Source organism: Cyprinus carpio, chromosome A1 (genome assembly GCF_018340385.1).
Source record: "Cyprinus carpio isolate SPL01 chromosome A1, ASM1834038v1, whole genome shotgun sequence".
NCBI lineage: Eukaryota > Metazoa > Chordata > Actinopteri > Cypriniformes > Cyprinidae > Cyprinus > Cyprinus carpio.
This window is the reverse complement of record NC_056572.1, coordinates 18188679-18213612: the sequence shown is the minus strand read 5'-3', so window position 1 is coordinate 18213612 and position 24934 is coordinate 18188679. Positions and strand designations below refer to the sequence as shown.

General features: G+C 35.6%; 1 protein-coding gene across 2 annotated transcripts; it reads left to right on the top strand.

Annotated features, from left to right (window-relative positions):
• The first annotated feature begins 4807 nt into the window (after positions 1-4807).
• On the top strand, positions 4808-8669 carry LOC109091028. Of its 2 annotated transcripts, none has more exons than XR_006159825.1 (3): positions 4808-5971; positions 6634-8485; positions 8610-8669. XR_006159825.1 is itself a non-coding variant. In XM_042755812.1 (3 exons), exons 1-3 carry the CDS (start codon positions 5235-5237, stop codon positions 7159-7161), a joined length of 1176 nt encoding a protein of 391 aa, XP_042611746.1. In that variant the 5' UTR covers positions 4808-5234; the 3' UTR covers positions 7162-7796. The 2 variants fall into 2 exon arrangements, 1 of the variants encoding a protein (XP_042611746.1); XM_042755812.1 differs by lacking the exon at positions 8610-8669 and having other exon boundaries at positions 4808-5770; positions 5860-5971; positions 6634-7796.
• Positions 8670-24934: the final 16265 nt, after the last annotated feature.

Genomic DNA, 24934 nt, shown 5'->3' with positions numbered 1-24934 from the left:
ATGAGAACAGAGAATATCTGGAAAAAAAAAAAAAAAATAGGCAAGACTTGCTCTTTTGGTGTCGTTCCTCTGTTGCTCTTCGTGGTCACAATGAAACCGATGAATCAAAAAAATTTACATTTCTTAGAGCTGATGGATTCAAGGGCCAGTGATAGCCAACTAATTGACCGGCTATTCAAAAAGATAGATCTTTTATTTATGTCCATAGCAATGTATGTACATTGTCACTCGCATATCCTCAACCTCTGCATTATGGATGTCTGTCGCACCACTACAGCTTGAGACATATGCTGTCCAATGTTCAGTCACTCTATAACTTCACTGAGGTGTCAGCAAAACGCCACGCTGTTTTTGAGTCTTTGTGAGAATGAAACAGTGCAGACTGCATTGGTTAAGTATGGGGTTGTCACGTGATGAACAAACGACTCGAAAAACCCAAAGACTCAAAACAGGTGAACTAATTTCAGTACAGAACCCATAGGATGTTGCACATGCATGACTGAACGAATCACTCCCCGAGATGACTCGTTCGTCCCGAGTCACATTAAAGATTTGTTCAAAATGAACGACAAGAATGACCCATTACTACATTTTAGTTCCCGGCTTTACCAATCATCAGTTACTGCTCAAGGGCGCGGGAAAACATTATAACAAAAACCTCCAGCTGGAAAAGAACACACTCTGTTCAGTTTCAAAAATGTCTCTCCTCATTGCTTCGTTTCGTCGTCTTCTGTCTTCCACACATGAGCACCACAAACAAGGATAGACTTCTCTAGCACCATAGTGATAAAATATAACTTAATTCCCACCATATTTCTGATATTATCTATCAATCTAATCTGATTAATTTGATCGTTCACTTTTATTTTAAATCTGCGAGTGCCCCAGCAAACATGCCCGTGCGGGCCCCCTGCAGGTTTTCTATGCAATGTGGGCAGAGTAAACCCACACTAAACCCATGTGGGTTAGCCCATGTGGGGCCCACAGCAGTTGTGGGCCCTATGTGGGTTTCATGTGGGCAAGCCCACAGTGGGCTTGCCCACACGAAACCAGCTTGGGGCCCACTGTGGGTCAGCCCATGCAGGCCCACAGCGGTTTTGCCCTTTTGGGCCCCCATGATGGTTTTCTGTGGGTTAGCCCATGCGGGGCCCACAGCAGTTTTGCCCATTGTGGGCCCTATGTGGGTTTCGTGTGGGCAAGCCCACAGTGGGCTTGCCCACACGAAACCCACTTGGGGCCCCCTGTGGGTTAGCCCATAGCAGTTTGGTCATTTGGGGCCCTATGGGGATTTTCTGTGGGCAAACCACTGTGGGTTTGTTTTTTTTTGTTTGTTTTTTGTTTGTTTGTTTTTTTACAAGCAAATGTTGCACTTAAATTAGATTTCTGTGACGATGACATTAAAATGAAAACAATAAATTGTCAATAACAAAAATATAATATATGTGTGTGTTATGTGAATATTTATTATGTATATATAAATACACATGCATTAAAGAAAAATGTTATGTTTTTATATTAAATATATTTATGTATAATAAATGTTTTTTTTATATACATAATGAATGTATGTAATAAATGTAAACATATTATGTAAACAAAAACTTAGTTTGGATGCGATTAATAGCGATAAATTGTTTGACAGCACTAATAGCCATTAATTGTATATTTACAAAAAATTATATATACACTTTTGTTTAAACAATATATGTATGTGTAGTGTGTATTTTAAATATGTATATATAAATGCACACATACTGTAGGCCTATATATTTACATGTATATACGTTTATATAGTTAAATTTCCTATATTTTATATATAAATATATTTAATATATAAACATACCATTTTTTCTTAAATATATACATGCATGTGTTTGTATTTATATACATTTACATTTAGTCATTTAGCAGACACTTTTATCCAAAGCGACTTACAAATGAGGACAATGGATGCAATCAAATCTAACAAAAGAGCAATGTTATAAAAGTGCTATAACAAGTCTCAGTCAGCTTAAACGCAGTACACATAGCAAGTTTTTATTATTATTATTATTATTATATAATAAAAAGAAAACAGGTAGAATAGAAAAAGAATAGAGCAAGCTAGTGTTTGAGGCCTTTTTGCTTTTGTTAATTGTATAATAAATAAAAAGAAAATAGAATACAAAAGAATAGAAAGAATACAGCAGTTAGTGTTATTTATTTATTTATTTTGAGAAAACAAGTTAGTAAATGAATAGAGTGCAAGTCTAAATGTTTTATTTTTTTTTAAGAATAGAATTAGAATAGTGAGTGCTAAAGTTAGAGGATCAAATAAAGATGGAAAAGATGTGTTTTAAGCCGATTCTTGAAGATGGCTAAGGACTCAGCTGCTCGGATTGAGTTGGGCAGGTCATTCCACCAGGAGGGAACATTGAATTTAAAAGTCCGTAAAAGTGACTTTGTGCTTCTTTGAGATGGTAAAATCAAGCGACGTTCACTTGCAGAATGCAAGCTTCTAGAGGGCACATAAGTCTGAAGTAATGAATTTAGGTAAAGGGGTGCAGAGCCTGTGGTGGTTCTGTAGGCAAACATCAGTGCCTTGAATTTTATTTGAGCAGCAATTTGTAGCCAGTGCAAATTGATAAACATATACATAATAAATATACACAGTACACACTTATATTATGTGAAAAAAAAAAAAATAAATTAAAAAGTAAACTCCGCGCTGACGGGTAACGTAACGTTACGACCGCTGCGCAAACAATATACATTCGTTTAAAGATTATTACAAAGATACAGTCATTTTACTGTCATGTTACTTAAAAATAATAGATTATAAATATCTTTGTGGGAAGAGTTGCGCGTCTCACACACAAGCTGGCGCGAGCACCGAGAGAGAGAGAGAGTCTTTAGCGTAACCTACTGTATGTACGTTACCCATAAAGATGATGACACTGTCAGATGTAATCAGGGCCGTAGCTGGGGTTTGTGGGGCCCCGGTGCAGGTTGTAACAGTGGGCCCTGTTTGAAATTGTTTAATTTGTATGTTTTTTGTATTTATTTATTTGTGCTATTTACACAGTGTTTTAGTTTATTCAAGTTTGTGTCCAGGTACAGAAACCGAATAATTAAATGTAAAGTAGCACTGCTTAAGTCTTCACTGTAAAAAATAAATATACAATCAAACCAAAATTTATTCAGACACCTACAACATTTCTCACATTATCACAGTTTATTTGCTATAGTTTAGAAAATGGTAATAAAATACGACAAGAACTCAAAGTTTAACTGTCTAAGAACAAATTCATCTTGATAATGTTAGATAACTTTGATAGAAATGTATGTAATGGACTACAATCAACCAAAACTTCAGACAGTTGTTAGTATGACAATATTTACACATCTATCAATACTTTGTTGACTAATTACCAAAAAATGCTTAATTTTGTTCAGTCTGTGGTGTGAAAAGTTAGCATTAGCAATTCAGGAAAAAACATAAACAAAACATGGTCAGGTCAAAGAGTCTGACTATTTTTTTTAATCAGTTTCACTGGTTCACTGTATGAAGAATTTTTGGGTATATGTCACAGTTCGCTTTATTTTGCTATACTCACTTTCATAAATTATAGTGTCCTGCACCTTCTAGTAAAAAAAAATAAATAAATAATAATAATAATAATAATAATCAAACATTGTATCTGGTGTCTGAATAATTGTTGGTTTGACTGTGCATAAATTCTTGTTAAAACTACAAAGTAATTCTGTCGAGAGCAGTGAGTAATTTTCTTTCTTTCATTTTCTTGGATTAACATTACAGCAGCTAGTAGCTAAATTAGGCCCGGTCACTTTAAGAGACAATGAATGCATCCAACCAGTGGCGGCTGGCCAATAGAGGGCGCTAGGGCGCCGCCCTCCCTGAACCACACACGCAAAATTATAATCATATAAATTATTTAAATGTATATTTGTATGATGTAATATATTAGAAAATCATCTGTGGAAAATATTTTTTTTCACAATCACCATATGTCCTCTCTGTGTGCACCACTCAATTTCAGCTGAGGGGCAATGGAGAAATGCCCAAAGGAGGCGGGTCTTTGTAGAATTTAGTCAAATGCCTATTCAATATATAAATATATTCAAGATGTGACATAAAATTTAGTCAAGCAGCGTCCTCAATTCTTATCTGCAATGGGCGATTTTTTGTCGCCCACAAACTGCTCAAATGAGGGCTTGGCCAGTAGTGGCGCGATTTTCAATTAATGTTATGTGACAATGGCGGACTCAGGTGTAATTAGTTCCGGACACGAAAACTCTGTAAAATCTCTACTTCAATGCCCGTTTGAGAAGAGAACTTTGGCAGAAAAACTGAAGGTAAAAGAACTGGGTCCAGATCAGCCTGACCTCTTAATCAGACAGCAGACAAGTGAAAAGGGGAAGACGTACACGCGAAGCTACTCTTCACGTTGGTACACCAAAAAGGCCTGGCTATGTGGGTGCGTTTCTGCTAATGCCTTATTTTGCTTTCCGTGCTTGCTGTTTAAAACAACTGGGGCAGATACAGCATGGACAGTTACGGGAGTGAGAGATATGAAGCACCTTTCTGAAAAAATAAGAAAACATGAGAACACCAGGGCACACATGGAAAATTCTGTCAAACTAGCCATTTTGGGAAGAGTGAACATCGCTACTCAGTTAGACGACGGCCACAGGATTGCGATAAGAAAACACAATGCGGAGGTGGATAAAAACCGGCGTATTTTATCCAAGATAATTGATTGTGTTAAGTTTTGTGGGGCTTTTGAGTTGGCCTTCGAAGCTGACTCGTCAGACAACCCTGGTATTTTTAGGGGTTTAGTGGATTTTGTTGCCTCACTAGACAATGTACTAGAGGAGCACCTTAAGACAGCTACCGTTTTTAAGGGCACATCGAAGACGGTACAAAATGAACTGTTGGACTCCATGCTATCAGTAATAAAGGATTACATTCTAGAGGAAGTAACTGCGGCTGATTTTATCGCCATTCTAGCTGACGAGACGACTGACGTCTCCACCCGCTGTCAGATGGTGCTTGGGCTACGTTACATGGATTCTAATAATAATATCCAAGAGCGTTTTTTTGAGTTCTTGACCATTTAGAACGCAAACGCCGAGTCCATCGCTACAGCACTTCTGGACAGGCTAAGTACCATACTACCAAATGGACAAAAAAAAACAAAGTAATTGCCCAAACTTATGACGGGGCTACTGTAATGAGAGGAAGCACCGGCGGAGTGCAGCGAAAGATAATAGATGTGTACAAAAATGCTCACTACGTTCACTGTTATGCGCATCAGCTGAACCTCATCATACAGCAGGCGACGTCACACATCCCCAGAATTGGAACTTTTTTTTCTGACCTTGGTGGATTTTCTGCCTTCTTCTCCAGGTCACATAAGCGAATCGCCGTGCTTGACCAAGTGGTTGCGCACAGACTTCCCAGAGCCTCTACAACACGTTGGAACTTTCAAAGTCGCGCTGTAAACACTGTGTACGAACACAAGGATGACCTTTTAAAATGTTTTCAGATCATCAGAGACTCAGGGAACTTTGATAACTCAACTGTCAGAGAGGCAGGGTGTTTTGTGAGGATGCTCGAAGACGAGGCTTTCTGTTTTTTCCTTGCATTGTTTCACAAGATCATGCCAAATGTAGACATGCTATTCAACCAGCTGCAGAAGAGGAACATCGACCCTGTCTACATTAAAGCAGCTGTCCAGGGATTCACAAACAACATGCAAGCAATCAGGTAAATGTCCTTGTTTACTATTGTCTGATAAAGCTGCTGTTGTTAGAAAGATTCGTTGTTAATTTTTATCTTTATTTTTTTTGGACCAGGGACTCAATCCCCTTTCTCTGTGGGGACAGTGCATCATCTGACCAGCAGCACCAGCACAAAAAGCGACAGAGGACCCTGGGACCAGGAGAACAACAGAGGCTAGCTACAGAGGTAACACACATACACACAAAACATCAAAAGATGGTGTATAGATTATAATTCTAAAGAAAATGAAATTGTGTAATTATAGCTATATTGTAAATAATTGTGTGTGTGTGTATAGAAGCAACACATGCCATAATCTTGCTTCTGTGTGTAAGTGGATATAACATCTTTTCGTGACCAATAAAAGGAACTAATATCAGTCCAGTAGCATAAAAATAGCCACTGTATTACAATGTTAAGCACTAGTTTGACCAAATAGCAGTCAGCCAAACAGTAAACTTAACCAGTCTACTTTTTAATTGAACTAAAAAAGATAGGTACTGTGTAGAATGAAATAATTACATCACTAACTTTTAAGACTAGTCTAAAAAAAACCATGTAGCTGGCCACAGTTATAAAACAGATGGGCCAAGTCTTCATAACCGTAGTAAAAAGTGCCGATCAGTCAAAAGTAGCATGATGTTTCTGTCATCCACACAAATGGGAAAATATAGTCCAGTGCGATAATATACTTACCTGTAGCAGAAAATGGGTTGTTTTATTGATTGAAATGCTACTGTAGACCTTGTTTTGTTTAGAAAACGAATAGCAAAATCAGAAGTAAACACTGTAAAATACAATGAATGTTATGTTCACGCAGAATAACTTTGATTAAAAATGTTTTACAGGTATGTGATACCATCCTGATTCATACCAAGGAGCGGTTCTCCTTTACCCAGCACCTCGTCAGTGCAACATTGCTGCATGGAGAATTGTTTCCACAACACAGTGTGACGTTTCCTGAATCAGCACTTGAAACAACAGTGGAGGCATACCCCATGCTGAACAAGGCCAAGCTCAAAACAGAACTGTCCCTCATCTATGAGAACCCTGAGTTTAGGGTTGGCAGTGGTGCCGTGCCTCTGAAGATTGTTCTCAATGAAAAACTGGTACAAAGTACTTTCACAGAGACTGTCAGTCTTCTCAAGATCATAATCACCACGCCTATGACAACAGCAGAGTCAGAGAGGTGCTTTTGTACTTTGAAGAGGATCAAGACTTTCCTAAGAAATACAATGACCCAGGATCGCCTTAATGCTTTGGCAATGCTTTCGATTGAGAAGAAACTCGTCAGAGACATTCCTGACTTCAATAAGAAAGTCATTGAGAAATTTGTCAATCAGAAGGAGAGGAGAGCAAAATTCCTGTACAAATAAGTAAATGCAGGTTTTTTCACCACATTGATTTTCTTGTACATGGTTATCCTCAGAGTCATGGAAGTATCCAGAATTTAACTGCGATTTGTAAATTAACTGTTCTGAGATGCTTTAACTAATAAACATGTGACCAGATGTTCTTAAACTGTGTCTGCATTTCAATAAATCATATTGCAGCGCTTGCTGAAATTGTTTGCTATGCCAGTGTGCCACAGCCCCACTTAAGAAAATTTTCACCAGCCGCCACTGCATCCAACATAATACACATACGATTTTTTTCTCCACTGTTTACTTTCACTTAAGACATAACCAATATTTTTTTTTCGAACATACTTTCTAAGATGGATATTTTGACATATGCTGTATGTATTTGTCAGTACAAGAGCAAAAAGAAGCAAATTCGGTGTTCAAGCGTTTTGAGAAGCCTCTCTCTGCGTGAGCCCTGAACACCAGAACACCGCGGGTGCTGAATTGGGCTCTTTCACATCCTTTTCTGTTTATTTAAACTGCGATTTGTATTTGTTCGTTCAGGTGCAGGAGGAAGTTCGAGGAGAACTTCACAATGGATAGCTCGGTTCAATGTTGCTGTCTGTGAGACGCGGCTCTCCGCGTGCGCACTGAACACAGCGCGCGAGTAGCCTACTCATTTGAGCTTTACCGCGTCTTGTGTTTGAATGCTTTAAACTCTTTTAAATGTTTAAATTGGCTAGGTTTTAAAACACGTGAAAATGATAAGCTTTCGTGACGACGCGCAGCAGTGGCCTGTCAACTTTCCTGAGCGTCCAGATGGTTGAGATCGCCGGGGGCCCCCCAATCAGCCGCGGGCCCCTATAATCGTCACCACCTTTCACCCCACTAGCGACGGCCCTGGATGTAATCAGCCATCAGTAGTTTAGCAATCAATTCTGAAAATATGTAAATGTAAAAATATAGCCCAGAAAATATTAAGGTAACTTATTCATGTAATTATGATTTCTCTTGACTGTATAGTTAATCTGCATGTTCATTCATACAAACCTATGTAATATTTAAGTGATAATTTAATTTTTTTCATTTTTCTCCCTTTTCCATTCTCAGATATTAAACCATATACCATATATTAAATAATTTTTCAACTTTAGTTTTAAGCCATTAACATAATGTCTTCTCTCTTTTGAGTATTGATTGCCATCTAGTCCTGATTACAGAGTTAAGCTCCAGCCCCAGTAATGTACTGCTGAAGCAGCTGATCAAGGTCTTCAGGATCATCACAAACTTCAGACAGGTGTGTGGACAGGCTGGAGATAAACTCTGCAGGAGTCTGGACCTCCATGACACAACTGTTGTAAGTGATAAACCTAGCAGTCATCCTGCGTCTCTTCTCAAAGGTGTCAGAATAAAAATACATTTTAATTTGTATTGATATGTGCAATATTTCACTTAGATTTTTCCTCTTTTTCTCCATTTAGTTTGTGTCAGATGCAGATAAAGAGTCACCAGGAACAGGTGACTCTATCTTTTGTCATGTAAGTACACTTTATTTAAAGCTGCATATTCATGCATCAAGTTAAAGTCATTAGTTATTTCTTAAAGGGCTAATTTTTCCAAAAATGAAAGGTCTGTCATCATTACTTATACCTGTATTACTTACTGTATTACAATAATAAGCTATTTTTATCTGTGACTCAGACATACTCTTGGGACATAGTCTCAAACCCAGCGAACACCGTAACGTAAGTTTATAAATGCGGTAGTTTTTTGGTGTGGCCCTACTATTTACTTTGTTAGTCGAGTTGGAATTTTCTAATGTTGCCGATAGTCTAAACTAAGAACTCATAACGTGTTTTTTTTTTTTTTTTTTTTTTTTTTTTTTATAATAGTGCTCTCATTGTAATGTTATGTATACGACAGTAATTATTAATGTTCTGCATTTTTGATGACCAGTAAAATTAAGTATTTGAGAGCAGGTTTTTAATGAATGGGATTTAACTCATCATTTATCTCATATAGAATACACTTCATCATTTATACAACATAACGTTAATATTCTATGTATAGGCTATCTGCACAAAATGCCCCGAATGCATGAACGTGTCTGTGCGGCTAAAAAAACTCCTTTTGTGAATGCGTTCTTCCCGCAACAACTTGCAGAAACACAAGTTTAAACTCTAAAAATTCACAGCGTTTTATTATAATAATGTTCTCATTATAATGTTATGACAGTCCCAGTCATGTTTGTCCTGCTCGCACTGTGTGCTGAAGAAATAATCACTGTACCATGAAGCACCTTACTGCAGCACAGCTCAACCGAATGCATCTTATACGATATAAATAATATATACACTATATATTTAACTGGCTGAAATGTTTTTAAATCACTTGTACCCTACCTGATTGTAAGAAATCCAGTCTTTTACTCTGCCTGTTTCAATTTGAGTCTTGTTAAAGTTTTAAATCTCTGCCGCCAAGATGCTTCTCTGTCGGTATCGGAGAAAGTGAAGCTGAAATCTATAGGATTTGGTTGGATTTGATCATGCACGTTAAAATATTTATTTAATGCTTCTTTTTCAGATACTTATTTACAGCATTAAATAAATAATAAATAGGCTGAATATAAACTTAGTGGGAGAAAACCAGTAGTTCGGTATGTGAAATCAGACATCAGGCAAAATGGCATGATCATAACAGCCGCGAATATTCGACTGTGAGATTGGTGGTCGAATCGGGCTCCTGCTATCGAAGCATTTAATCGTCGACTATTCAGGGTCACTCCTAGTAATATCACAGTGTTTAGCCAGAATAAAATGTAAATTTGTGTTAAAACTATTTTTAATTATGTACTCAATAATGCCTTTTGTTGTTGAAGTGGGAAAAAATTAACACAACACACACATATTGGATATGGATATGTGTGTGAATCGACGTGTTTAGAACTGAAATTTGAAAATGTTGTAAATTATTTTTTTTAGTCTTTCATTCAGTTTTCCCTTAATCTCACTCTCAGTCTCAATCAACCAGTGGTCTCTCATTGTCTCATTTATTCATTCACACTCTGTCACTCTCTGTGTATCTCTGCCATCAGTGAAGCATACATTTATTTTTAACATTAAAAAAAGTTCCACAAAAAAAGTGCCCTGGCAGACTTCCCTGAGGTGGAAACTTTGATTCTGTTTAGGTTTATATATATATATATATATATATACTGTGTGTGTGTGTGTATATATATATATATATATATATATATATATATATATATATATATATATATATACACAGTATATATATATAATATATATATATATATACACATATATATATATATATATATATATATATATACATATATATATATATATATATATATATATATATATATATATATATATATATATATGTATATATATATATATATATATATATATATATATATATATATATATATATATATATATATATATATATATATACTGTATATTTACATTTTAATTATTGTTTTCTTTCTCAGGTAGATGCTGGAAAAAAAAAAGCAGCCAGGCCACAGCATCTAAACTGGAGACTTCTATTAAAGTGGCTCGGTAACGTAAGAGACTTGGGACAGTGGAAGGAGCAGAAGAACCAGAGATCATGCAGAGCTTTACTGGTGCCCCTTAGGGGATTGATTTATCTATAATTATCTGTAATATCTACTTAATGTTTTGATGTAGTTATAAATGGTCATTATTCTGTTTTATAAACCTATTCAATATATTCTAGTGTTCAATAGTTTGGGGTCAGAAAGTTTTTTTTTTCTTTAATTGTATTCAGCAAGGGGGCATTAAACTGATAAAAAGCAACAGTAAAAACTTTTACATTGTTGGACAAAAATCCTATTAAAAAAATGCTGCTCTTTTAAAAACTCCAAAACAGCACCAAAACAGAATATTTGTTTAATTTCTTTTGGATTGTATGACACAGAAGACTGGAGTAATGGCTGCTGAAAATTAAAATTAAACATCATAGTAAAACTGTTTTTTTTTTTTTTTTTTTTTTTTTAAACAGTTATTTAAAATTGTAATATTTCATAATGTTACTGCTTTAACTGTATTTCTTATCAAATAAATGTAGTTTTGGTGAGCATAAGAGACTTGTTTCAAAAACATTTACAAATCTTACCTATCCTAAACTTTTGAACAGTGTTTTTCTGCATTTATTACATGGCCGTGAATAAATCAAAGTATTTGAAATTTATGACTCTTAATTTATTACTTCTACTTTCAATGTGTAATTATTCTGCATGTGATTTAATAGTAATATTGCAGCATTCCGCAGGTACAAAGTTTTATTTGTTAAGGCCACAAAGGCCCTACACAGGTTTACGTCCACATTTCCCTCCAAAGTGTGGGCATACTGTGAGGTCTGCTGGGACACTAGGTACACATTTTCAGCTGGGACGCTACTTAGGACAAATAGAGGGCATACTTTTGGCCAACAGTATTCCCACACTCTCCCCACTGTGCCCACAGTGTAGCCACCCACTCCCCACTGTGCCCACACCCAGCCCACAGTATTCCCACACTCTCCCCACTGTGCCCACACTGTGCCCACACTGTACCCACGTTCTCCCCACTGTGCCCACACCCAGCCCACAGTATTCCCACACTCTCCCCACTATGCCCCCACTGTACCCACACTGTGTCCACGTTCTCCCCACTGTGCCCACACCCAGCCCACAGTATTCCCACACTCTCCCCACTGTGCCCAGTTAAAGGCAGTTCATCATTGAATTCAGTGATGTCATCATGCAGCTCAGTTCAGTTTAAATAGTATCTGTGCAATAATTTGCAATCAAGTCAACGATATCGCTGTAAATGAAGTGTACCCAACTAAGCAAGCCAGAGGCGACAGCGGCAAGGAACCAAAACGCCATCAGTGACAGAATGGAGAAAAAACCTTGGGAGAAACCAGGCTCAGTCGGGGGGCCAGTTCTCCTCTGACCAGACGAAACCAGCAGTTCAATTCCAGGCTGCAGCAAAGTCAGATTGTGCAGAAGAATCTTCTGTTTCCTGTGGTCTTGTCCCGGTGGTCGTCTGAGACAAGGTCTTTACAGGGGATCTGTCTCTGGGGCTCTAGTTGTTCTGGTCTCCGCTGTCTTTCATGGCTGTAGAGGTCCTTTCTAGGTGCTGATCCACCATCTGGGCTGGATACATACTGGATCCGGGTGACTGCAGTGACCCTCTGACTTGGATACAGACTGGATCTGGTGGCTACGGTGACCTCGGAATAAGAGAGAAACAGACTAATATGAGCGTAGATGCAGAAAGACAGTTTTCAATGTGTTGGAAGTACTATGCACTGAAAGTTTTGTTAAAGCTTCAATAAACAGCCTTGTCAGTTTACATCTTCTGTGATCATTTATGCTGAGTTAGTGCTTCTGGACAAATGAAGAGAAAGCAAGACCACGTAAGCTGACAAGCTTCTCTCTCAGTGAGAGAAAGTAGCTTAATTCAATATGTTAAGAGCAAAACTTGCTAACATGAAAGATTTTTCTGACTCATGAAATGAAATGTTATTTGCAATGCAGAAAGACAGTTTTCAATATGTTAGAAGTTCTATGCAAAGAAACTTATGTTTGAGTTTCAATGAACAGCCTTGTCAGTTTACATCTTCTGTGAACACAAATGCTGAGTTAGTGCTTCTGGACAAATGAAGAGAAAGCAAGCCCACGTATGCTTCCAAGCTTCTCTCTTAGTGAGAGAAAGTTGCTTAATTCAGTATGTTAAGTGTAAAACTTGCCAACATGAAAGATTTTTCTGACTCATGACTCATTAGTGCAACTAAGCAAATGAACAGAAAGAAAGGCCACAAGTGCTGAAAACCTTCTTCCTCTGTTAGACAATGATGGTTTGTACAAAGTGAAGACTAAAGCTTGCACACATGAAAGATGTTTCTAACATCTTAAATGAAATGTTTCAGCAATGAGGAAAACAGATTTCAGTGAGTTACTAGTTTTATAATCATGAACATATGTTTGCGCTTCTATGCATAAGTCGCTTAGATTAGCGCTTCTGTGAACAGAATCACTCTGTTAGTGCAACTAAGCAATTGAACAGAAAGAAAGCCCACAAGTGATTAAAACCTTCTTTCTCTGTTAGAGAATGATAGTTTGTACAAAGTTAATACTAAAACTTGCCCACATTAAACCTGTTTCTAACATCTTAAATGAAATGTTTTAGCAATGCAGAAAAGAGATTTCAATGAGTTATTAGGTTCATGATCATGAACATAAGTTTGAGCTTCCAAGCATAAGTCGCTTAGTTTAGCGCTTCTGTGAACAGAAACACTGTCTTAGTGCAACTAAGCAAATGAACAGAAAGAAAGGCCACAAGTGCTGAAAACCTTCTTTCTCTGTAAGAGAATGATATTTTGTTCAAAGTTAAGTCTAGAGATTGCCCACATTAAAGATGTTTCTAACATAACATTAGTTTTATGATCATGAACTTATGTTTTAGCTTCTAAGCATAAAACGCTCAGCTTAGCGCTTCTGTGATAAGTAACACTCTGTTAGTGCAACTAAGCAAATGAACAGAAAGAAAGCCAAGAAGTGCTGAAAACCTTCTTTCTCTGTAAGAGAATGATAGTTTGTTCAAAGTTAAGTCTAGAGCTTGCCCATATTAAATATGTTTCTAACATCTTAAATAAAATGTTTCAGGAATGCAGAAAACAGATTTCAGTTAGTTACCAGTTTTATGATCATGAACATTAGTTTGAGCTTCTCAGCATAAAACGCTCAGTTTAGCGCTTCTGTGTACAGAAACACTCTGTTAGTGCAACTAAGCAAATGAACAGAAAGAAAGGCCACAAGTGCTGAAAACCATCTTTCTCTGTAAGAGAATGATAGTTTGTTCAAAGTTAATTCTAAAGCTTGCCCACATGAAAGATGTTTCTAACATCTTAAATGAATAGTTTTAGCAATGTAGAAAAACAGATTTCATTGAGTTATTAGTGTTATGATTATGAGATTATGTTTGAGCTTCTAAGCATAAAACGCCCAGTTTAGCATTTCTGTGAACAGTAACACTCTGTTAGTTCAACTAAGCAAATGTACAGAAAGAAAGCGCACAAGTGCTGAAAACCTTCTTTCTCTGTTAGAGAATGATAGTTTGTACAAAGTTAAGACTAAAGACTTCCCACATTAAAGATGTTTCTAACATCTTTAACTGAGAAGTTTTAGCAATGCAGAAAACAGATTTCAGTGAGTTACTAGTTTTATGATCATGAATATGATTGAGCTTCTAAGCATAAAACGCTCAGTTTAGCGCTTCTGTGAACAGTAACACTCTGTTTGTGCAACTAATTAAATGAACAGAAAGAACGGCCACAAGTGCTGAAAACCTTCTTTATCTGTTAGAAACTGATGGTTTGTACAAAGTTAAGACTAAAGCTTGCCCATATGAAAGATGTTTCTAACATCTTAAAATTATTGTTTTTGCAATGTAGAAAAACTGATTTCAGTGAGTTATTAGTGTTATGATCATGAGCTTATGTTTGAGCTTCTAAGCATAAAACGCCCAGTTTAGCGTTTCTGTGAACAGTAACACTCTGTTAGTGCTACTAAGCAAATTAACAGAAAGAAAGGCCACACATGCTGAAAACCTTCTTTCTCTGTTAGAGAATGATAGTTTGTACAAAGTTAAGACTAAAGACTTCCCACATTAAAGATGTTTCTGACATCTTTAAATGAAATGTTTTAGCAATGCAGAAAACAGATTTCAGTGAGTTACTAGTTTTATGATCAGGAACATATGATTGAGCTTCTAAGCATAAAACGCTCAGTTTAGCGCTTCTGTGAACAGTAACACTCTGTTTGTGCAACTAATTAAATGAACAGAAAGAACGGCCACAAGTGCTGAAAAACTTCTTTCTCTGTTAGAAAGTGATGGTTTGTACAAAGTTAAGAATAAAGCTTGCCCACATGAAAGATGTTTCTACCATCTTAAATGAATTGTTTTTGCAATGTAGAAAAACAGATTTCAGTGAGTTATTAGTGTTATGATCATGACCTTATGTTTGAGCTTCTAAGCATAAAAGGCCGAGTTTAGCGTTTCTGTGAACAGTAACACTCTGTTAATGCAACTAAGCAAATAAACAGAAAGAAAGCGCACAAGTGCTGAAAACCTTCTTTCTCTGTTAGAGAATGATAGTTTGTACAACGTTAAGACCAATGCTTGCCCACATTAAAGATTTTTCTAACATCTTTAAATGAAATGTTTTAGCAATGAAGAAAACAGATTTCAGTGAGTTACTTGGTTTTATGGTTATGAACATAATTTTGAGCTTCTAAGCATAAAACGCTGAGTTTAGCGCTTCTGTGAACAGAAACACTGTCTTAGTGCAACAAAGCATATGAACAGAAAGAAAGGCCACAAGTGCTGAAAACCTTCTTTCTCTGTAAGAGAATGATAGTTTGTTCAAAGTTAAGTCTAAAGCTTTCCCACATTAAAGATGTTTCTAACATCTTTAAATGAAATGTTTTAGCAATGCAGAAAACAGATTTCAGTGAGTTACTAGTTTTATTATCAGGAACATTAGTTTGAGCTTCTAAGCATAAGTCGCTTAGTTTAGGGATTCTGTGTAAAGAAACACTGTCTTAATACAACTAAGCAAATGTACAGATAGAAAGGCCACAAATGCTGAAAACTTTCTTTCTCTGTAATAGAATGATAGTTTGTTCAAAGTTAATTCTAAAGCTTGCCAACATGAAAGATGTTTCTAACATCTTAAATGAAATGTTTCAGCAATGCAGAAAACAAATTTCAGTGAGTTATTAGTTTCATGATCTTGAACCTATGTTTGAGCTTCTAAGCATAAAACACTCAGTGTAGCGCTTCTGTGAACAGTAACACTCTGTTTGTGCAACTAATCAAATGAACAGAAAGAAAGGCCACAAGTGCTGAAAACCTTCTTTATCTGTTAGAAACTGATGGTTTGTACAAAGTTAAGACTAAAGCTTGCCCACATGAAAGATGTTTCTATACATCTTAAAAGAATTGTTTTTGCAATGTAGAAAAACAGATTTCAGTGAGTTATTAGTGTTATGATCATGAGCTTATGTTTGAGCTTCTAAGCATAAAACGCCCAGTTTAGCGTTTCTGTGAACAGTAACACTCTGTTAGTGCAACTAATCAAATGAACAGAAAGAAAGCCCACGAGTGCTGAAAACCTTCTTTCTCTGTTAGAAACTGATGGTTTGTACAAAGTTAAGACTAAAGCTTGCCCACATTAAAGATTTTTCTAACATCTTTAAATGAAATGTTTTAGCAATGAAGAAAACAGATTTCAGTGAGTTACTAGTTTTATGGATATGAACATATGTTTGAGCTTCTAAGCATAAAACGCTGAGCTTAGCACTTTTATGTACAGTAAAACTCTGTTACTGCTACTAAGCAAATTAACAGAAAGAAAGGCCACACATGCTGAAAACCTTCTTTTTTCTGTTAGAGAATGATAGTTTGTACAAAGTTAAGACTAAAGACTTCCCACATTAAAGATGTTTCTGACATCTTTAAATGAAATGTTTTAGCAATGCAGAAAACAGATTTCAGTGAGTTACTAGTTTTATGATCAGGAACATATGTTTGAGCTTCTAAGCATAAAAGGCCGAGTTTAGCGTTTCTGTGAACAGTAACACTCTGTTTGTGCAACTAATTAAATGAACAGAAAGAACGGCCACAAGTGCTGAAAAACTTCTTTCTCTGTTAGAAAGTGATGGTTTGTACAAAGTTAAGACTAAAGCTTGCCCACATGAAAGATGTTTCTAACATCTTAAAAGAATTGTTTTTGCAATGTAGAAAAAACAGATTTCAGTGAGTTATTAGTGTTATGATCATGACCTTATGTTTGAGCTTCTAAGAATAAAACGCTCAGTTTAGCGCTTTTTGTGAACAGTAACACTCTGTTTGTGGAACTATACAAATCAACAGAAAGAAAGGCCAAAAGTGCTGAAAAACTTCTCTCTCTGTTAGAGAATGATAGTTTGTGCAACGTTAAGACTAAAGCTTGCCCACATTAAAGATTTTTCTAACATCTTTAAATGAAATGTTTTAGCAATGAAGAAAACAGATTTCAGTGAGTTACTTGGTTTTATGGTTATGAACATACGTTGAGCTTCTAAGCATAAAACGCTGAGTTTAGCGCTTCTGTGAACAGAAACACTGTCTTAGTGCAACAAAGCATATGAACAGAAAGAAAGGCCACAAGTGCTGAAAACCTTCTTTCTCTGTAAGAAAATGATAGTTTGTTCAAAGATAAGTCTAAAGCTTGCCCACATTAAAGATGTTTCTAACGTCTTTAAATGAAATGTTTTAGCAATGCAGAAAACAGATTTCAGTGAGTTACTAGTTTTATGATCAGGAACATTAGTTTGAGCTTCTAAGCATAATTCGCTTAGTTTAGGGCTTCTGTGTACAGAAACACTGTCTTAGTACAACTAAGCAAATGTACAGAAAGAAAGGCCACAAATGCTGAAAAACTTCTTTCTCTGTAAGAGAATGATAGTTTGTTCAAAGTTAATTCTAAAGCTTGCCCACATGAAAGATGTTTCTAACATCTTAAATGAAATGTTTCAGCAATGCAGAAAACAAATTTCAGTGAGTTATTAGTTTTATGATCATGAACTTATGTTTGAGCTTCAAAACAGTGAGTTTTATGGTTATGAACATACGTTTGAGCTTCAAAGCATAAAACGCTGAGTTTAGCGCTTCTGTGAACAGAAACGCTGTCTTAGTGCAACAAAGCATATGAACAGAAAGAAAGGCCACAAGTGCTGAAAACCTTCTTTCTCTGTTAGAAACTGATGGTTTGTACAAAGTTAAGACGAAAGACTTCCCACATTAAAGATGTTTCTAACATCTTAAATGAATTGTTTTAGCAATGTAGAAAACAGATTTCAGTGAGTTACTAGTTTTATGATCAGGAACATTAGTTTGAGCTTCTAAGAATAAAACGCTCAGCTTAGCGCTTCTGTGAACAGTGACACTCTGTTAGTGCTACTAAGCAAATGTACAGAAAGAAAGGCCACAAGTGCTTAAAACCTTCTTTCTCTGTAAGAGAATGATAGTTTGTGCAAAGTTAAGACTAAAGCTTGCCCACATTAAAGATGTTTCTAACATCTTAAATGAAATGTTTCAGCAATGCAGAAAACAGATTTCAGTGAGTTATTAGTTTTATGATCATGAACTTATGTTTGAGCTTCTAAGCATAAAACGCTCAGCTTAGCGCTTCTGTGAACAGTAACACTCTGATAGTGCTACTAAGCAAATTAACAGAAAGAAAGGCCACAAGTGCTGAAAACCTTCTTTCTCTGTTAGAAACTGATGGTTTGTACAAAGTTAAGACTAAAGCTTTCCCACATTAAAGATTTTTCTAACATCTTTAAATGAAATGTTTTAGCAATGAAGAAAACAGATTTCAGTGAGTTACTAGTTTTATGGTTATGAACATACGTTTGAGCTTCTTTGCATAAAACGCTGAGTTTAGCGCTTCTGTGAACAGAAACACTGTCTTAGTGCAACAAAGCATATGTACAGAAAGAAAGGCCACAAGTGCTGTAAACCTTCTTTCTCTGTAAGAGAATGATAGTTTGTTCAAAGTTAAGTCTAAAGCTTGCCCACATTAAAGATGTTTCTAACATCTTAAATGAAATGTTTTAGCAATGCAGAGATACAGATTTCAGTGAGTTACTAGTTTTATGATCATGAACTATGTTTGAGCTTCTAAGCATAAAAAACGCTCAGTTTGTAGCGCTTCTGTGAACAGTAACACTCTGTTATTGCAACTAAGCAAATGAACAGAAAGAAAGGCCACAAGTGCTGAAAACACTTCTTTCTCTGTAAGAGAATGATGGTTTGTACATAGTTAAGACTAAAGCTTGCCCACATTAAAGATGTTTCTAAAATCTTTAAATAAAATGTATTTTGCAATGTAAGAAAAACAGATTTCAGTGAGTTTATTAGTTTTATGATCATGAGCTTATGTTTGAGCTTCTAAGCATAAAACGGCCAGTTTAGCGTTTCTGTGAACAGTGGCACTCTGTTAGTGCAACTAAGCAAATGTACATAAAGAAAGCGCACAAGTGCTGCAAACCTTCTTTCTCTGTTAGAGAATGATAGTTTATACAAAGTTAAGACCAATGCTTGCCCACATTAAAGATGTTTCTAAAATGTTAAATGAATTGTTTTTGCAATGTAGAATAACAGATTTCAGTGAGTTATTAGTGTTACGATCATGAGCTTATGTTTGAGCTTCTAAGCATAAAACGCCCAGTTTAGCGTTTTCTGTGAACTGTGACACTCTGTTAGTGCAACTAAGCAAATGTACAGAAAGAAAGGCCACAAGGTGCTGAATACCTTCTTTCTCTGTTAGAGAATGATAGTTTGTACAAAGTTAAGGCTAAGAGACTTCCCACATAAAAGATGTTTCTAACATCTTTAAATGAAATGTTTTAGCAATGTTTTTTTTTGCGAAAACAGATTTCAGTGAGTTACTAGTTTTATGATCATGAACATTAGTTTGAGCTTATAAGCATAAGTCGCTTAGTTTAGGGCTTCTGTGAACAGAACACTGTCTTAGTACAACTAAGCAAATGAACAGAAAGAAATTCCACAAGTGCTGAAAACCTTCTTCTCTGTAAGAGAATGATAGTTTGTTCAAATTTAATTCTAAAGCTTCCCCACATTAAAGATGTTTCATAACATCTTTAAATAAAATGATTCAGCAATGCAGAAAACAGATTTCAGTGTGTTATTAGTTTTATGATCATGAACTTATGTTTGAGCTTCTAGGCATTAAACGCTCAGTTTAGCGCTTTCTGTGAACAGTAACACTCTGTTAGTGCTACTAAGCAAATGTACAGAAAGAAAGGCCACAAGTGCTGGAAACCCTTCTTTCTCTGTTAGAGAATGATAGTTTGTTCAAAGTTAAGTCTATAGCTTGCCCACATTAAAGATGTTTCTAACATCTTAAATGAAATGTTTTCAGCAATGCAGAAAAAACAGATTTCAGTGAGTTACTCCTTTCATGATCTTGCACTTTATGTTTGAGCTTCTAAGCATAAAACGCTCAGTTTAGCACTTCTGTGAACAGTAACACTCTTTTTAGTGCAACTAATCAAATGAACAGAAAGAAAGACCACAAATGCTGAAAAACCTTCTTTCTCTGTAAGAGAATGATAATTGTTTGTACAAAGTTAAGACTAAATCTTGCCCACATTAAAGATGTTTCTAACAAAACTTAAATGAAATGTTTCAAGCAATGCAAAAAACAGATTTCAGTGAGCTATTAGTTTTATGATCATGAACTTATGTTTGAGCTTCTAAGCATAAATCGCTCAGTTTAGAGCTTCTGTGAACAGTAACACCTCTGTTAGTGCAACTAATTAAATGAACAGATAGAAAGCCCAAATAGTGCTGTTAACCTTCTTTCTCTGTTAGAGTGTGATGGTTTGTACAAAGTTAAGACTAAAGCTTGCCCACATTAAAGATGTTTCTAACATCTTTAAATGAATGAATGTTTTAGCAATGCAGAAAAACAGATTTCAGTGAGTTACTAGTTTATGATCATGAACATTATGTTTGAGGTTCTAAGCATAAAATGCACAGATTAGCGCTTCTGTTAACATTAACACTCTGTTAGTGCAACTAAGCAAATAAACTGAAAAGAAAAGCGCACAAGTGCTGAAAACCTTCTTTCTCTGTTAGAGAATGACTAGTTTGTACAACGTTAAGACTAAAGCTTGCCCACATTAAAGATTTTTCTAACATCTTTAAATGAAATGTTTTAGCAATGAAGAAAACAGATTTCAGTGAGTTACTAGTTTTATGATCATGAACATAATGTTTGAGCTTCTAAGCATAAAACGCTGAGTTTAGCGCTTCTGTGAACATTAAACACTCTGTTAGTGCAACTAAGCAAATGAACAGAAAGAAAGGCCACAAGTGCTGAAAACCATCTTTCTCTGTAAGAGAATGATAGTTTGTGCAAAGTTAAGACTAAAGCTTGCCCACATTAAAGATGTTTCTAACATCTTTAAATGAAATGTTTGAGCAATGCAGAAAACAGATTTCAGTGAGTTACTAGTTTTATGATCATGAACATTAGTTTGATATGATATTGAACATGTGTTTCAGTTTTGTGATTATGTTTAGATAAGTTTTGTATTTGTACAACTAAGCAAATGTACAGAAAGAAAGGCCACAAATGCTGGAAAAACTTCTTTCTCTGTAAGAGAATGATAGTTTGTTCAAAGTTAATTCTAAAGCTTGCCCACATGAAAGATGTTTCTAACATCTTAAATGAAATGTTTCAGCAATGCAGAAAACAGATTTCAGTGAGTTACTAGTTTTCATGATCTTGAACATATGTTTGAGCTTCTAAGCATAAAACACTCAGTTTAGCGCTTTCTGTGAACAGTAACACTCTGTTCGTGCAAACTAATCAAATGAACAGAAAGAAAGGCCACAAGTGCTGAAGTGCTTTTTTTATTTGTTGAAAATGATGGTTTGTACAAAGTTAAGAATAAAGCTTCCCCACATGAAAGATGTTTCTATCATCTAAAAGGATTGTTTTTGCAATGTAGAAAAACAGATTTCAGTGAGTTACTACTTTTATGATCATGAACATATGTTTGAGCTTCTAAGCATAAAACGCCCAGTTTAGCGTTTCTGTGAACAGTAACACTCTGTTAGTGCAACTAATCAAATGAACAGAAAGAAAGCCCACAGAGTGCTGAAAACCTTCTTTCTCTGTTAGAAACTGATGGTTTGTACAAAGTTAAGACTAAAGCTTGCCCACATTAAAGATTTTTCTAACATCTTTAAATGAAATGTTTTAGGAATGAAGAAAACAGATTTCAGTGAGTTACTAGTTTTATGATAATGAACATAAGTTTGAGCTTCTAAGCATAAAACGCTCAGCTTAGCGCTTTCTGTGAATAGTAAAAACTCTGTTAGTGCAACTAAGCAAATTAACAGAAAGAAAGGCCACAAATGCTGAAAACCTTCTTTCTCTGTTAGAGAATGATAGTTTGTACAAAGTTAAGACTAAAGACTTCCCACATTAAAGATGTTTCTAACATCTTTAAATGAAATGTTTTAGCAATGCAGAAAACAGATTTCAGTGAGTTACTAGTTTTATGATCAGGAAAATGCGTTTGAGCTTCTAAGCATAAACGCTCAGTTTTAGCGCTACTGTGAACAGTAACACTCTGTTAGTGCAACTACTGCAAATGAACAGAAAGAACGGCGACAAGTGCTGAAAAAACTTCTTTCTCTGTCAGAGAAATGATGGTTTGTACAAAGTTAAGACTAAAGCTTGCCCACATCAAAGATGTTTCTAACATCTTAAATGAAATGTTTTTGCAATGCAGTTAAACAGATTTCAGTGAGTTACTGGTTTTATGATCATGAACTTATGTTTGAGCTTCTAAGCATAAAACGCTCAGTTTAGCGTTTCTGTGAAGAGTAACACTCTGTTAGTGCAACTAAGCAAATGAACAGAAAGAAAGGCCACAAGTGCTGAAAAACTTATTTTTTCTCTGTTAGAAACTGATGGTTTGTACAAAGTTAAGACTAAAGCTTGCCCACATTAAAGATTTTTCTAACATCTTTAAATGAAAATGTTTTAGCAGTGAAGAAAAACAGATTTCAGTGAGTTACTAGTTTTATGGTCATGAACATACGTTTGAGCTTCTAAGCATAAAACGCTGAGTTTAGCGCTTTCTGTGAACAGAAACGCTGTCTTAGTGCAACTAAGCAAATGAACAGAAAGAAAGGCCACAAGTGCTTAAAACCTTCTTTCTCTGTAAGAGAATGATAGTTTGTGCAAAGTTAAGACTAAAGCTTGCCCACATTAAAGATGTTTCTAACATCTTTAAATGAAATGTTTGAGCAATGCAGAAAACAGATTTCAGTGAGTTACTAGTTTTTTTTTTTTTGATATTGTACTTGTTTTATATTCTTTGAATGATGAGTTTGGCGCTTCTGTGAACAGAAACACTCTGTTAGTGCAACTAAGCAAATGAACAGAAAGAAAGTAAAAAAGTGCTGAAAACCTTCTTTCTCTGTTAGAGAATGATAGTTTGTTCAAAGTTAAGACTAAAGCTTGCCCACATTAAAGATGTTTCTAACATCTTAAATGAAATGTTTCAGCAATGCAGAATATTAATTTCAGTGAGTTATTAGTTTTATGATCATGAACTTATGTTTGAGCTTGAAAACAGTGAGTTTTATGGTTATGAACATACGTTTGAGCTTCAAAGCATAAAACGCTGAGTTTAGCGCTTCTGTGAACAGAAACGCTGTCTTAGTGCAACAAAGCATATGAACAGAAAGAAAGGCCACAAGTGCTGAAAACCTTCTTTATCTGATTGAAAATGATGGTTTGTACAAAGTTAAGAATAAAGATTGACCACATTACAGCTGTTTCTAACATCTTAAATGAAATGTTTTAGCAATGCAGAAAACAGATTTCAGTGAGTTACTAGTTTTGTTATCATGAACATTCGTTTGAGCTTCTAAGCATAAAACGCTGAGTTTAGCGCTTCTGTGAACAGTAACACTCTGTTAGTGCTACTAAGCAAATTAACAGAAAGAAAGGCCACAAGTGCTATAAACCTGCTTTCTCTGTTTAAAAATGATGGTTTGTACAAAGTTAAGACTAAAGCTTGCCCACAATAAAGATGTTTCTAACATCTTAAATGAAATATTTCAGCAATGCAGAAAACAGATTTCAGTGAGTTACTAGTTTTATGATCATGAACTTATGTTTGAGCTTCTAAGAATAAAACGCTCAGGTTAGCGTTTCTGTGAACAGTAACACTCTGTAAGTGCAACTAAGCAAATTAATCAGAAAGAAAGGCCACAAGTGCTGAAAACCTTATTTCTCTGTTAGAGAATGATAGTTTGTGCAAAGTTAAGACTAAAGCTTGCCCACATTAAAGGTTTTTCTAACATCTTTAAATGAAATGTTTTAGCAATGTAGAAGAAAACAGATTTCAGTGAGTTACTAGTTTTATGATCATGAACATACGTTTGAGCTTCTTTGCATAAAACGCTGAGTTTAGCGCTTCTGTGAACAGAAAACACTGTCTTAGTGCAACAAAGCATATGAACAGAAAGAAAGGCCACAAGTGCTGAAAACCTTCTTTCTCTGTAAGAGAATGATAGTTTGTTCAAAGTTAAGTCTAAAGCTTGCCCACATTAAAGATGTTTCTAACATCTTAAATGAAATGTTTCAGCAATGCAGAAAACAGATTTCAGTGAGTTATTAGTTTTATGATCATGAACTTATGTTTGAGCTTATAAGCATAAAACGCTCAGTTTGGCGCTTCTGTGAACAGTAACACTCTGTTGTTGCAACTAATCAAATGAACAGAAAGAAAGGCCACAAGTGCTGTAAACCTTCTTTCTCTGTAAGAGAATGATAGTTTGTACATAGTTAAGACTAAAGCTTGCCCACATTAAAGATGTTTCTAAAATCTTAAATAAATTGTTTTTGCAATGTAGAAAAACAGATTTCAGTGAGTTATTAGTGTTACGATCATGAGCTTATGTTTGAGCTTCTAAGCATAAAACGGTCAGTTTAGCGTTTCTGTGAACAGTGGCACTCTGTTAGTGCAACTAAGCAAATGTACATAAAGAAAGCGCACAAGTGCTGCAAACCTTCTTTCTCTGTTAGAGAATGATAGTTTATACAAAGTTAAGACCTATGCTTGCCCACATTAAAGGTGTTTCTAACATCTTAAATGAATTGTTTTTGCAAT